We start from the raw sequence: 12,124 nt of genomic DNA, 5'->3' as shown, positions 1-12,124 counted from the left end.
GGGATGCAGTGGATGACCTTGGCATCTTCCATGTCTGACTAAGCTCTAATTGCTCCACAGCACCTGTTCAATTGTCTTCATGGCTGTTGGAACAAATTGTTCTCATCAGACTGTTCCACTGGGGGAAGTCTTCCCATGCTTGGGGTAGACATTTCCCTAACTCACTGATGGGTTGGAGACTTGTCAGTTACCCTCAACTTGGGTTAGTCCATCTGCCAAGATGGCTTTACTGGGGCATGGTCACTGCACATGCTACAAGTTCTTGGCACTACAAATGAGAGTTGGATGTCAAGTAGATACCAAAGGTAGATGAGCACCCCTAAAAGAGCTTGGCAAGCCCTCACAGCAGAGGTGCTAGTCCTATCAATTCATACAAGGCATTAATATGGTTCAGTGGGAAGATAGCTGTATCTGGAGTCAGAGGATGGGTTCCCAGCTCAGCCATTTATGACCTATATGACCTTACAGAAGTCACCTTTTTTTTTTTTTGCTAGGCAATGGTGTTAAGTGACTTGCCTGGGGTCACACAGCTAGTAAGTGTTATGTGTCTGAGGCCAGATTTGAACTCAGGTCCTTCTGAATCCAGGGCTGGTGCTCTATCCACTATCACCTAGCTGCCGTCATTTACCTTTCTAGACCTCAGTCCCTCATCTTTAAAATAAGGGAGTGGGACAAGGTGATCTCTAAGGCTCCTTACACCTCTAAATCTATGACCCTCTGATCTATGAACAAATGCAAAGTAAGCTAAGTAGCACCAGGAAAAAGATATACACAATGACCACAAAAATGGAAATGGAAATATCAACAACAAAGAAGAAACAGAATCCTGTGTCATGAGAACAACCAAGCTGGGCCCCAGAGAAGAGCTGATCAAACTACTCACTTCATTGCAAATGTGGAGGACTATGGGTAGAGAATATTGGTATTGATTAGTTTTGCTGTTCTCCAACCCCCTCCCCCAACTTTCTTTTAAAATCTTTGTTACAAGGGATGGTTCATTGTGTTCAAAAATGATTGTTCTATAGAAACAAAAGGCATAAATACAAATAAGATAAAAATCTTTTACAATAGGCTACTGCAGATAAGAGATAATAAAAGCCTGATTTTTTAGGAAGCATCTCGGAGAATGCAGAGGGTTAGAAAATGCAGGCAAGGGAGATATTTTTGCATATTCAAATGAGGCAAGGAGAAGGGATAGGAAAATACTAATGAACGCAGTCCCAACTTGGAGGAGGTCAAGTTTCCTTTAAATTCAACTCCTTCTCTGCTGGTTACTATGTATAGAGGGGGCAGCTTCCTTAGCAACAGCTTGGTCTTTTAAAGGAGCAATAGCTGCAGTCAGCCATGGCTCCTAAGAAAAAAGGAGAGGGCAAGAAGAAGAAGAAGAAGAAGACAGAAATCCAAGCAGCTACTAAGGCCATCGAAGAAGTCGTAACAGAGACCCAGGAGTTCTACCACATCCAAATCCGGGACCTGGAGAATCGGCTTGACAGGTCAGTGAGTCAGGAGGCCCAGATAACAGCCAGCCAGGGTTCCACAGTCTGCTGGGGCAATGGGGGCAACAGACACTGGGCCCCTGGGAGGGAGGGGCTGCCCTCAGTCCCCCTCCTGCCTCTGGATATGGAGCCAAGAAGCCTAGCTCTGCCTCCAACTAACTCTGTGACCTTGAGCCAGTCTATCCCCTCACCCTGGGCCTCAACTTCCCCATCTATACAAATGAAAATGAAGGGGTTAGAATGGAGGGACCCCTGGGCCCTTTCAGCTCTAACAGTCTGACTAGCAGGGTGTTAGGGAGTCCAGGGAGTACCAGAGGCCAGCTCTGAGTACCAGGAAGCAGGAGTCCAGGGGTGGAGGGGTCACTGTGCTTGGCTCCTGGGAAGGCTCTGGGCCATGGTGGGAAATTGACAGTCTGACCTCAGGGTCGTCCAGCTCATCTTTCTGAGCCCTTTCCCACCACTCAGCAGCTCTATCTTCTCTGCCTAGGGTGACTGAGTAACCTCAGCTTTCTGAAAAGCTCATTCGTGTTGAAGTAATGGGGACTTGGCGTGTTAGCCTTCCAGTGGGGGATTTGAATTGTACAAGGGATGGGTAGGGCAATCCACAGGGATGGATTATGATTGATGGCACCTCAAGCATCAGTCATAGGCCACTGGAGAGTCTTTGGAAAGTGTGGTGCTGTCCTGCAATCACAGCAGGGAAGACACCTGCTCTTTTACATACACACAAATTCTTTGACTCTTTCCAAATCAGTTTGGCCCTGGCTTTGAAGAGTTCCATTTTGAAGAGTTCCATTCATAGCTCTATAATATTAAAGCCACATGTTGATCTCTGGTATACTTATGGCATCTTTGGACCTGCTATTTTCTTCTTGTGCTTTTCTCCCAGGAAGTAGGAAGAAAGCATCAATGACTCTATTTCCTACACATTTTGCTCATTGTCTCCTTCCTAACTGGGTAGGAAAAATCAGTAGGGGACCTGTAGACAACCTCTCTTGAAGCCTTATTCCCTTGAGCATCTTGTTCCAGCTCTTACAACCATATGGCAGGAAAGGACTTTGCTCCTCCAACCCTCACCTTCCTCCTTCCCCAGGTACAAAGAGAAGTGGGATGAGTTCTCCCAGCAGGACAAAGTGTTCCAGGAGGAGTTTAACCAGCTGGCCCACAACAAAAAGGAGGTTGTTTCCTTCCTGAAACGAACTCTTAACCAACGTGTGGATGAGATCGCTGACCTTAATTCTCAGCTTCAGGGGCTGCAGATCTCCAAAGAGATGGAGAAGGATGCCTTTGAGGCCCGGCTGGCCCAGGTACGCCATGAGTTCCAGGAGACCAAAGACCAGCTCACCATGGAGAATATCATGTTAGGTAAGGGAAGAGCTCAAATCAGGCAGGCCATTATAACATCTTCACTGAATGATTCCAAGGAATTCAGCCACCGACCTAGGCTACACCATGGATGAGATAGGAGGAAAAGGCAGATCCCTGACCTCAAGAGTGATTACTTATCTAGGTAAGGACTTAAGAAACACACAGTAAACCAGAAAATGTTAAATGCCAAACTCTTACTCAAAGAAGTAGAACTAGAAAATAATGAATGTGATCATTTAACAAATGTACCAGAACTTAGACATCTCAAGGGGTAGTGCCCTGTCAAAGTAATTCCCTTTGAGAAGCTGTGAGTTTATTTCAGAAAGGCTGCCATTGCTTAAATCATTTCTGGAATCCTCTTCAAGGATTGCCTTCAGGGCCACTTAATGAATAAAATTTAAAAAAATTAGTGTTTTTTAATTAATTAATTTATTTTTAGTTTTCAACAATCAGTTCCATAAGATTTTGAGTTTTAAATTTTCTCCCCCTTCTTTCTCACCTCCCTCCCTAAGACAGTGTGCAATCTGATATAGGCTCTACATATATATTCCTATTAAACATATTTTCACATTAGTCATGTAAATAAGAATTAGAACTAACAGGAGGAACCACAAGAAAGAAGAAACAAAACAAAACAGAAGAAAAAAAGAGCAAATAGTATGCTTCGATCTGCATTCAAACCCCATAGTTCTTTCTTTGGATGTGGATAGCATTTTCCATCATGAGACTTTTGGAGATGTCCTAGATCCTTGCATTGCTGAGAAGGGTTAAGTCTATCAAAGTTAGTCATAGCATAACGTGGCTGTTACTGTGTACAATGTTCTCCTGGTTCTGCTCACTTCACTCAGTATCAGTCCATATCAGTCTTTCCAGATTTTTCTGAAGTCTGCTTGCTCATCATTTCTACTAGCACAATAGTATTCCATTACATTCATATACCACAGCTTGTGATGGGCATCCTCTCAATTTCCAATTCTTTGCCACCACAGAAAGAGCTGCTATAAATAGTTTTGTACATGTGGGGTCCTTTTCCCATTTGTGTGATCTCTTTGGGATACAGCCCTAGAAGTGCTATTGCTGGGTCAAAGAGCATGCACATTTTTATCGCTCTTTGGGCATAGTTCCAAATTGCTCTCCAGAATGGTTGGATTAGTTCACAACTCCACCAACAATGTATTAATGTTCCAATTGTCCCACGTCTTCTCCAACATTTATTATTTTCCTGTTTTGTCACGTTAGCCAATCTGATAGGTGTGATGTAATACTTCAGAGTTGTTTTGATTTGCATTTCTCTAATCAATAGTGATTTGGAGCAAAAAAAAAAAATTAGTGTTGAAACAAAAGTCACATCTTGTTTGTGATCCCAAAATACATAATCTAGTCCAGTTACCATTTCTTTCATCAGACATAATTATAAATTACTTATATCTATTTTCATCCAAATTTCAAGAGATGGTGATTTGCCACCAATGAAGCTAACAAAAAGAGAGTCCTGCAATGTCTAAAGGTCAGCATGGCATGGTAGACCAGCATGGAATTAATTTGGAGTCAGAGGACATGGATATATATATCAAAGTTCCACTTACTACTAGCTGTATGACCTTGGACAGATCACATAACCTTTTCTGATCCTTGTTCCTCCATAAGATGAAGTAGTTAGACTAGATAAGCCTGTCTAGCTGTAAAGCTTATGGTCATAAATCATATAAAGAGACCTAGAAGGGATCTCAGAGATCATGTATTCCAACCCCCTCATTTTGCAGATGAGGCAATCGAGGCCCTGGGGAGGCTGAATGATTTGTTTAAGGTCACATAGGCAGTAAAGGTCAGAGCTGGGATTTGAACCTAGCTCTTCTGGCTCTGGAACTAGCTCTATTTCTGCTCATTAAGAGGAGTTTTAAAATCAATGTCCACATGAAAGAATGAAATTAAATGAATGAAAAAAGTGCTTCTTAAGCACTTACTATGTGCAAAGCACTGTTCTGTAAGTGCTGGGGTTACCAATGAGAAAAGAAGGCAGCTCTGCCCCTTTCTAATGGGAGAGATGACATGTATAGAACATAGCTGCAAGTCATGGAGAGGTCCCATGGTTCTTACAGTAGAGCATCAAAGTAGATGGTAACACGTTCATTACCACACACAAATCCATCTTTCATGTCATTTCCACTGATGAATTCCTATCAGTTTATGATCTAGAACCACTTGACAATGCCAAGGATTTGGGTGGCAACTTTCTTTTTTGGGTCTTCAGCAGCTGTGCTTGCAGCACCACCGGAAACAGTTACCAGACCACATCTACACAGGGGTTGCTTCCCAAGACAATGGCTGTGAGGGTTGGACTGGAGACAGGACAAGTGATCATTCAAATAAATGTACAGTTCCCCAAGGAAACCATTTTGAAGGGGACAGCACTCATTTGGATATTGAAGTCAATCAGCCACATCTTGAATAAGTGTTCTAGATTTCTGAAAAGGGGGAAGTCATGGTAGACTGGTCAAGAAAGGAGACAGTGGGATTTAAGCCAAGTCTTGAAAGATAAGTCTACTCTAAACAAATGGAAGAAAAGGAGAGAGGGCTTACCAAGGGGGAGGTTTCGATTGGCCAAAAACCAAAAAGTCACTGGGTATGCTAGGCAAAGGAAAGACTAAGAAGACTGCGTGAAGCAGAGGGTGTGAGTTAGGAAGCTGTGGCAAACATGGCTGGATCAGTTGGGCCGAACTAGGTCGCTGACAAGCTGGGAAGTAGTGGAGGTGGGCTGCTGAGAAGAATTCTGCCTGAGGAGCCTATGCCCAGGGGTGAATCATTCCACATGCTCCAGGCCACCCTCAGGCCAGTTGGAGACTTTTGAGGGTGCTGGGGCCTACTTCCTTACGTGTCTTTTCTGGACAGGGGGTAAGCTGGCTGCCCTAGAGGAGTTCCAATTCCAGAAAGCTGATCTCTTGGCCAAGTTTTCCCTTTTGGAGGATCAGCTGAAGAAGCAGCGAGATGACTACAAGTCGTATGTTTGCCACATGGAAAGGAAGGCTTTGATGGATAAAGAAAGGTTTGAGCCACCTATTGGTAACAGTGGGTTGGGGGATGGGAGTGGTGGGAGTACAGGATGGGGTGAAATAAAAGAGTGAGGGCTCTTCTCCTGGTATCTAAATGCCTCTGGAGGAGTGTTATTCACCCAGATCAGAGGAGATCCAGTAGGACATCTTGTCAAACAAGCTTAGGCAACTGAAATAGGAGTCTGGGGAAATCTACCTCTCAGTTTCTAGCTGTGTAACCTTGCATAAGCCTGTGTATATGCTAGGCCTCAGTTTCCTCATCCACAAAGGATTGGTATTGGCCTAAATGTTCTCTGGAGTTCCTTCTAGCTCTGATGGTCTAGACTGCATAACTCCATGACCAGTTTGTAAGGCATGAGATTGGAGAACAACAGAAAATCCCAGGGACTAAGAGAGACCAGCGGTTTTGGGGGGTTTTTTTGGCTTGAGGGAAGAGGGATCTGAAATTGAATTCCAAGAATACCTAAGGCCCTGGGCATCATACTAGTCCTTTTCTCTATTCCACAAAGACTTCGGAAGGACATAATCCATCGTATAAACACAGTGGCAGCTGAGTTTCGAAGGTTTTCTAGCTCCCAGATGGCAGAGACAACAAAGAGAGCTATTCGGGAGAACGTGACGGTGGCTCTGGGTCTGGCCAAAATAAACTCTGGAAACTTGGAGCAGATAAAGGAGAATAATGTGCTGAAAGAGTCGAAGGAGGAGCTGTGCAAACAGCTGGCCCTTCTGGAGAGAGATGAGAAGACCATGGCCAAAAACAGCCTCACTCACATCAAGGTAAGGCCTGCTGTGTCAGAAGTGAGAAGGGTTATGACGTGCATGTTCTAGAAGGAGGGCTTACCAGGGGACTGAATCCTTGATAAAGGTAAGGAAGCTGGGATAAGGGCAGAGGGAAGAGAGAATTTTTTTTTCTTTGGGACTAGCTCCCCTGCCCCCTCCTGCCATCAGCAGTGAAATAGAGTTAAAAGTGGGGAAGGGGTGCTATGGGAGACCAGGGTGAACAGGTAGAGAATCAGGATGAAGACTAGAAGAAATACAGTACTACCTAAACGAATGAAAGTAGGGGAGAGTGTGCTACGTCTTTCTTTTTTAATCTGCCCTAGTGCCTGGTACAGTGTTTGGCACAGAGCAGGCAGCTAACAAAAGTTTGCTAAAATCGAGCATCTTTAAAAACGAAAATTTACATCCAAGGTTTTGGTGGCTGCCAGGGAGCTGTCCACTACAGAGGTACTGACAGACTTCAAGTCATGAGAATAATCAGACTGTCCTTGAGAAACGCAAAAAGGGCCCCACCTCCTTTTTTCCTCTCTCTTCCATTCTTCCCTTTTCCCCTCTCCTTCTTCCCTTCTTCCATCTCCTGAAAGAGCTAGTGAGTTGGAAACTTCTTGGCCTGAAGATCTCCATGCCAGGAACCTTCCTAGCAGTCACATTTCAGTCTGAATTCATATTTCATGATGTTTCCATGCCATAACCTCTCTTATTTAAAGTTCTGGAACTCATTCCTAGGTCTTCTGTATTATTTCCACTTCTGGAAGCTTTCAATCACAATTTTTTTGGGGGGCGGGGGCATAGAGCTTTTTTAAAAACTTCCTCTTCTTCACAAGGCAGGTACTAGGACAGTATGGCCCTCCTTTGTCCTCCCACATTTCAAAACCACCTGTTAAACCCAAAGAGATGTCATGTGATTGGATGTATCTCACTGGAATGCATCCTCTTTGGTAATAGAACTATTTCTGTATAAAGATGGTTGATACCCTCAAGGAGCTTAGAAGCCTAGTTGGGGAGAAAGACTCATGAATTACATGTTAGAGAGTACAAGAGATAACTTTACAAGGCAATACAAGAGATGTCACAAGACAGCAAGGTGCTAAATAAACACTTCAGACAAATGAAAGGGAGAGCAGGGAGAAGATCAGGAAGGCCTGGGACCATCAGGAAATGCTTCACTGAAGTGGGACTTAAAGAGTAGTGAAGATTTGGGTAGATGGGGGGGGCCTTCTTTTAGGCAAGGGAAACAACATTCATTTGTTAAATATATGTATGCACACACACAGACACATATGTATTTAAATTATTATATACACTGGGGATGTGGAGAAAGCACAAGATGATTTGCTTCAACCCTGTAAACCACCTTGAGAAGATCCCAACCTACCCAGGGATGAGAGCAGGTCTTATTTGCTGCTTATGTAGTTACTGTCTCTTGGCCTCTCCTTTCTCCCCTAGGTGATCCAACTTCTTTCTGAAAAGTGCCAGGAGCAGCAGCATGCAGAAATTGAAGCTGACCAGCTTCAGATAATATTGAGTCAGGCAGAGATTGCTTTTCAGCAGGTGGAGGAAGATAATAAAGAGCTAAAGTAATATGACTTTACCCCTACTCCAGGGGAGTGAAGAAAAGGTGTGGGGTGGGTGGAAAATTCACCCCAATAAACTTAGTACTTAGCAGAAGAAGCCAGAGCTCTGTTCACATGGGGTAACTAACCAATGAATCCCCAAGTATTTATTGGGAGAATATTAGGATGGGGCCATGGAAAGGCCACTAACCTGGGAGTGGAGTGATCTGGCTCCCACCCTTGACCCCGTTACAAACTTTGCATGGCTTGAACACAGACACCTCCATTCTCTGGGCTTCTGTTTCCTCCTCTGGGATGTAAGAGACAGATACATGATCTCTTGATGTCGCTTCTAGCTCTAAGAATAACAATTTACTCAGAGGCAGTTCCAGACCAGTCTAGACACAGGGAGTGACCAAGCCATTTGTGTACTTCTCATAGTCAAGAAGCAGCATTGAGAGGTGTTGATCCTGACAAATGCAGCCGCTCCTGAGTGCAGCTCCTACTTACAGCCCACCATACTCCTCCTATCATCATCATCACCATATAATGAGAATCACGATGATAATAATTACAATAATGACGATGATGATAATGATAGTAATGATGGTGGTAATGGTGATAATAATAATATGATGATAGCTAGTGTTTATATAGTACTTGAAGGTTCTTTGTAGATGGTACTTCATTTGATCCTCACAATGACCCTGGGAAATAGGTGCTTTATTAGCCTCATTTTACAGATGAGGAAACTGAGGCTGAGAGAGGTTAAGTGACTTGCCCAGGGTCACACAACTAGGAAGTGTCTGAGGCAGGATTAGAACTTGGGGTCTTCTTACCTCCAAGTCCAGCACTTTATCTAGTGCAGGGTGAGGGGATACAGTGGTGGCAAGCCAGCCCCTCATGGTCCTCTGTTCCTGGATCCCCAGGAACAAGATAAAAAGCTTGAGGTTGCAACTGAATAGTCAGAAGACTGAGGGGAAGAGACTGAGAAGGGAGCTGGAAAAGGAAAGGGATAATCGACAAAGCCTGGAGGTTTTGCTGACCAAAGCCACTTGCCACCTCCAGGACTTGCTAAAGGTGAGTATGTAGACCCTTGCTTGAGGTGTGGCCAGTCAAGGCTAAGATCCCAGAGGAGAACTGTTCAATCACAAATATATACCATGCTCAGGAGTACCTGAGTTCAAATCCGGTCTCAGACACATAACACTCAGTAGCTGTGTGACCCTGGGCAAGTCACTTAACCCCATTGCCTAAAAAAAAAAAAGAAAAAAGAAAAAAGAAAATGTATACCACACAACCTGCCCCTTGGCAGGTTGTCAATGAGCAGATACTGAGTAACAAGGGGAGGACCCAACCCTTTAAACAAACTTAATGTTCCATCATGGCTACTCCCAGCAGCTCCAGTGGACAAAGTGCTCTCACATCCTTCATCTCATTTAGCTCTCACCATAACAGGGTAGGAAAGGGAAGCTCAAGGAGGCCTAGATTCTGCTGTCATCTCTGCCATTAACTCTCCGTATGACTTTGGACAAGTCACTTCTTGTCTAGAACCATAGAATGCTAAGGGTGGAAGGAGCCTTAGGGATTATCGTTTAATTTCTCCATTTTGCAGATTAAAAAAACTGGGTCCCAGAAATAGGGAGTGATTTGACACATGTCACAAAGCATGTCATGTTCCATCTCTTGCCCTCAGTTTCCTCATGGGCCACAAGGAGATAACCCTGGTCTGGGGTGCTAATCCAAACACCCGAAGTGGTAAATCACTGTGTGTGAGATGGGTTCTGAGTTTCACTACTGTAATACTCATGCAGACCCGTGCAGATGGAAGCAGGTGGAGTGGGGGAGTTGGGGAGAGCTCATAGGGCCAAACGTTAGGCTTATCTTCCTTCTGATTCCCATTCCCCAGGCACACCCTGAGAAAACCGAGGCTTGCAAGATAGACATCTTGTTCCAGCTGGGGAGGAAGGAGATGCTTCAGCAGCTGTTGGATATGCTGAATGAGGCTGTGGTGGTGGGGCCCCATATCCCTGAGTTTGTGCCTCCCCCAATCAATTCCCCCTCAATCCAGTCCTTGATGACTACTGAAGAGAGGTGAGTGGTGATCTGGCTTTAGAGTTGTCGTTAAGGAGGAGAGATTTGGGCTGGGTCTTAAAGTATGCACAATTGGGGGAGAGGGGTCTTACAGGTGGGCTCCTTTTGGGGGTCTCCTTAATCCTCCTTCCTCTCAGTTTTAAGCAGCCTGAGCCCCTACCTTTGCTCCAGCAACTGGCCAACATTCAGCCTTACAGGATTGGGGACTTGGGCCTGGTGCCTCATCCACCCTCAACCACCGAGGATGGCCAAGATGCTGCTACGTTCAGAAATCTTAGATCTGTTAAAGCCTTCAGCAACCCTGAGGTGAGGTGGAGCATGAGGTCGAGGACATAAAGGGAGGACCCTCCCAGAGGCAGCTGTTTCCTGATATGTGGAAGGGATGGGGTGAAGAGGCAAGAGGACAGAGCTCAGGCCTCTCCCTTTCCCTGAATTTTTCTTTTCCAGATTCCAAGACCTCAAATTTTGAGAGAGATCAAGCAGGTCAGCATGCCGGCTTTCCACCTGTACCCCAGTGTGGAGGGACAGCAGGAATAGCACCACCTTCCCCATTCCTTGGCCCTGTGTTCTAGCAAAGGGGGAAGTGAAAGAAGAAATGCATGAAGAAGAAATGCAGGCTTGGATCTTGGTGGCCTCATCTTTATTTCCTGGGCAAGGGTGGGAGAGAAGGTAAATGCTTTATAAAATGGTTATTACACAGGAATGGAAGAGAATCCATGCTGGTGCCTGAGCCCTTCCCCTCCCCTGCCCTTGAGCTAGAAGCCCTGGTGCCTGCCCATGATATGGTGCCAGCTGAGAACCCTCTAAGGCAAGGAGATCCTGCTTTTTCTTATAGGGGCCCAAGACTGCTTCACGAGACACCTCTCTGCCAACCCATTCCAGATTGGGTCAACCATTAAACACTGATGAGCCTCTTCCCAGGCCAAAAGGATGGAAGGAACTCTTCATGAAGCTCCAATGGGCAGAGAGAGTTTGGAGGGACCTTCCATTGATGAGCCATACTTCCCCATAAAAAAGGTCTGGGCCAGGAGAGAGGCCCCTTCTTTCAGCCTCCTTCAAAACCTTACCTGAAGCCTGAGGTCTCTACATGGAGGGTAGCCCCTGGGCAAAGGTGTAGCACCTAGAAATGTCAGGATAGGTAACACCACATTGTCTCAGGGAGGGCAAAGGAAAACAGACACTTGAGGTGAATCAGCTAATGAAGGACTGTGACTCTTCTGTGATTCCTTTCAAAACAAACCCAGAAAGACCGAGTGTCAGAAATCAGAGCATATATAAGGAAGGGAGAGGACAGGTGCTTCACTGTCCGCATCAACCCAACTCCTTCCCTGGCACCGCCCCTCCCAATCAACCACTTGTTAAATGCCTCCTATGGGCCCAACACTGGACTAGGGGCTGGGGCTGCAAGAATGGAGCAACCCTTCCTCACAAGGAGCTTCCATTCTAATGGAGGGCACTGCCAGGAAACTGCACACCTGGTGGTTTCTCCTCCCAACATCACCATGAGGTAGGTGGAGAAACAGTTATTGGTCATTTGATAGGTGGGCAAAGTGAGATCCAGATTGGGGGAGGTCTCAAGGCCGGCCCCTTGTGGAACAAAGGCAGAACTCTGGTAGGGTCCTGCCTCTCAGGGTGGGGAGTGGGACCTTAGGGGTCTGAATCCTTCGCGTCATGGATTGCTTGGCTTCCTACATAGTCTCTGCTATGAAGCTGTTTGTCTGTCCCATGAGGCATCACAATGGATGGATGTCTTTGATACTAGCTCATACATCTTGTCTTCTCA

General features: G+C 45.4%; 1 protein-coding gene across 1 annotated transcript; it reads left to right on the top strand.

The window, feature by feature from the left end:
• Positions 1-1,276: 1,276 nt before the first annotated feature.
• LOC110193586 (cilia- and flagella-associated protein 157-like) lies at positions 1,277-11,886 on the top strand. The gene is made up of 9 exons (XM_020965439.2): positions 1,277-1,493; positions 2,590-2,861; positions 5,754-5,907; positions 6,424-6,691; positions 8,141-8,271; positions 9,177-9,327; positions 10,157-10,341; positions 10,479-10,647; positions 10,789-11,886. The coding sequence occupies exons 1-9, from the start codon at positions 1,345-1,347 to the stop codon at positions 10,876-10,878; spliced, it is 1,569 nt and encodes a 522-aa protein (XP_020821098.1). The 5' UTR covers positions 1,277-1,344; the 3' UTR covers positions 10,879-11,886.
• Positions 11,887-12,124: the final 238 nt, after the last annotated feature.

The sequence above is a fragment of the Phascolarctos cinereus genome, unplaced genomic scaffold (assembly GCF_003287225.1).
Source record: "Phascolarctos cinereus isolate Bilbo 61053 unplaced genomic scaffold, phaCin_HiC Scaffold_2;HRSCAF=192, whole genome shotgun sequence".
NCBI lineage: Eukaryota > Metazoa > Chordata > Mammalia > Diprotodontia > Phascolarctidae > Phascolarctos > Phascolarctos cinereus.
The sequence above is the reverse complement of the archived record's forward strand: the minus strand, read 5'-3'. Positions and strand labels throughout refer to the sequence as shown.

Coding starts and splice junctions, on each gene's coding strand:
- LOC110193586 (XM_020965439.2), top strand. CDS start 1,345: ATGGCTCCTAAGAAAAAAGGAGAGGGCAAGAAGAAGAAGAAGAAGAAG. Junction 1,494..2,589: donor CTGGAGAATCGGCTTGACAG/GTCAGTGAGTCA, acceptor CTCCTTCCCCAG/GTACAAAGAGAAGTGGGATG. Junction 2,862..5,753: donor CATGGAGAATATCATGTTAG/GTAAGGGAAGAG, acceptor TTTTCTGGACAG/GGGGTAAGCTGGCTGCCCTA.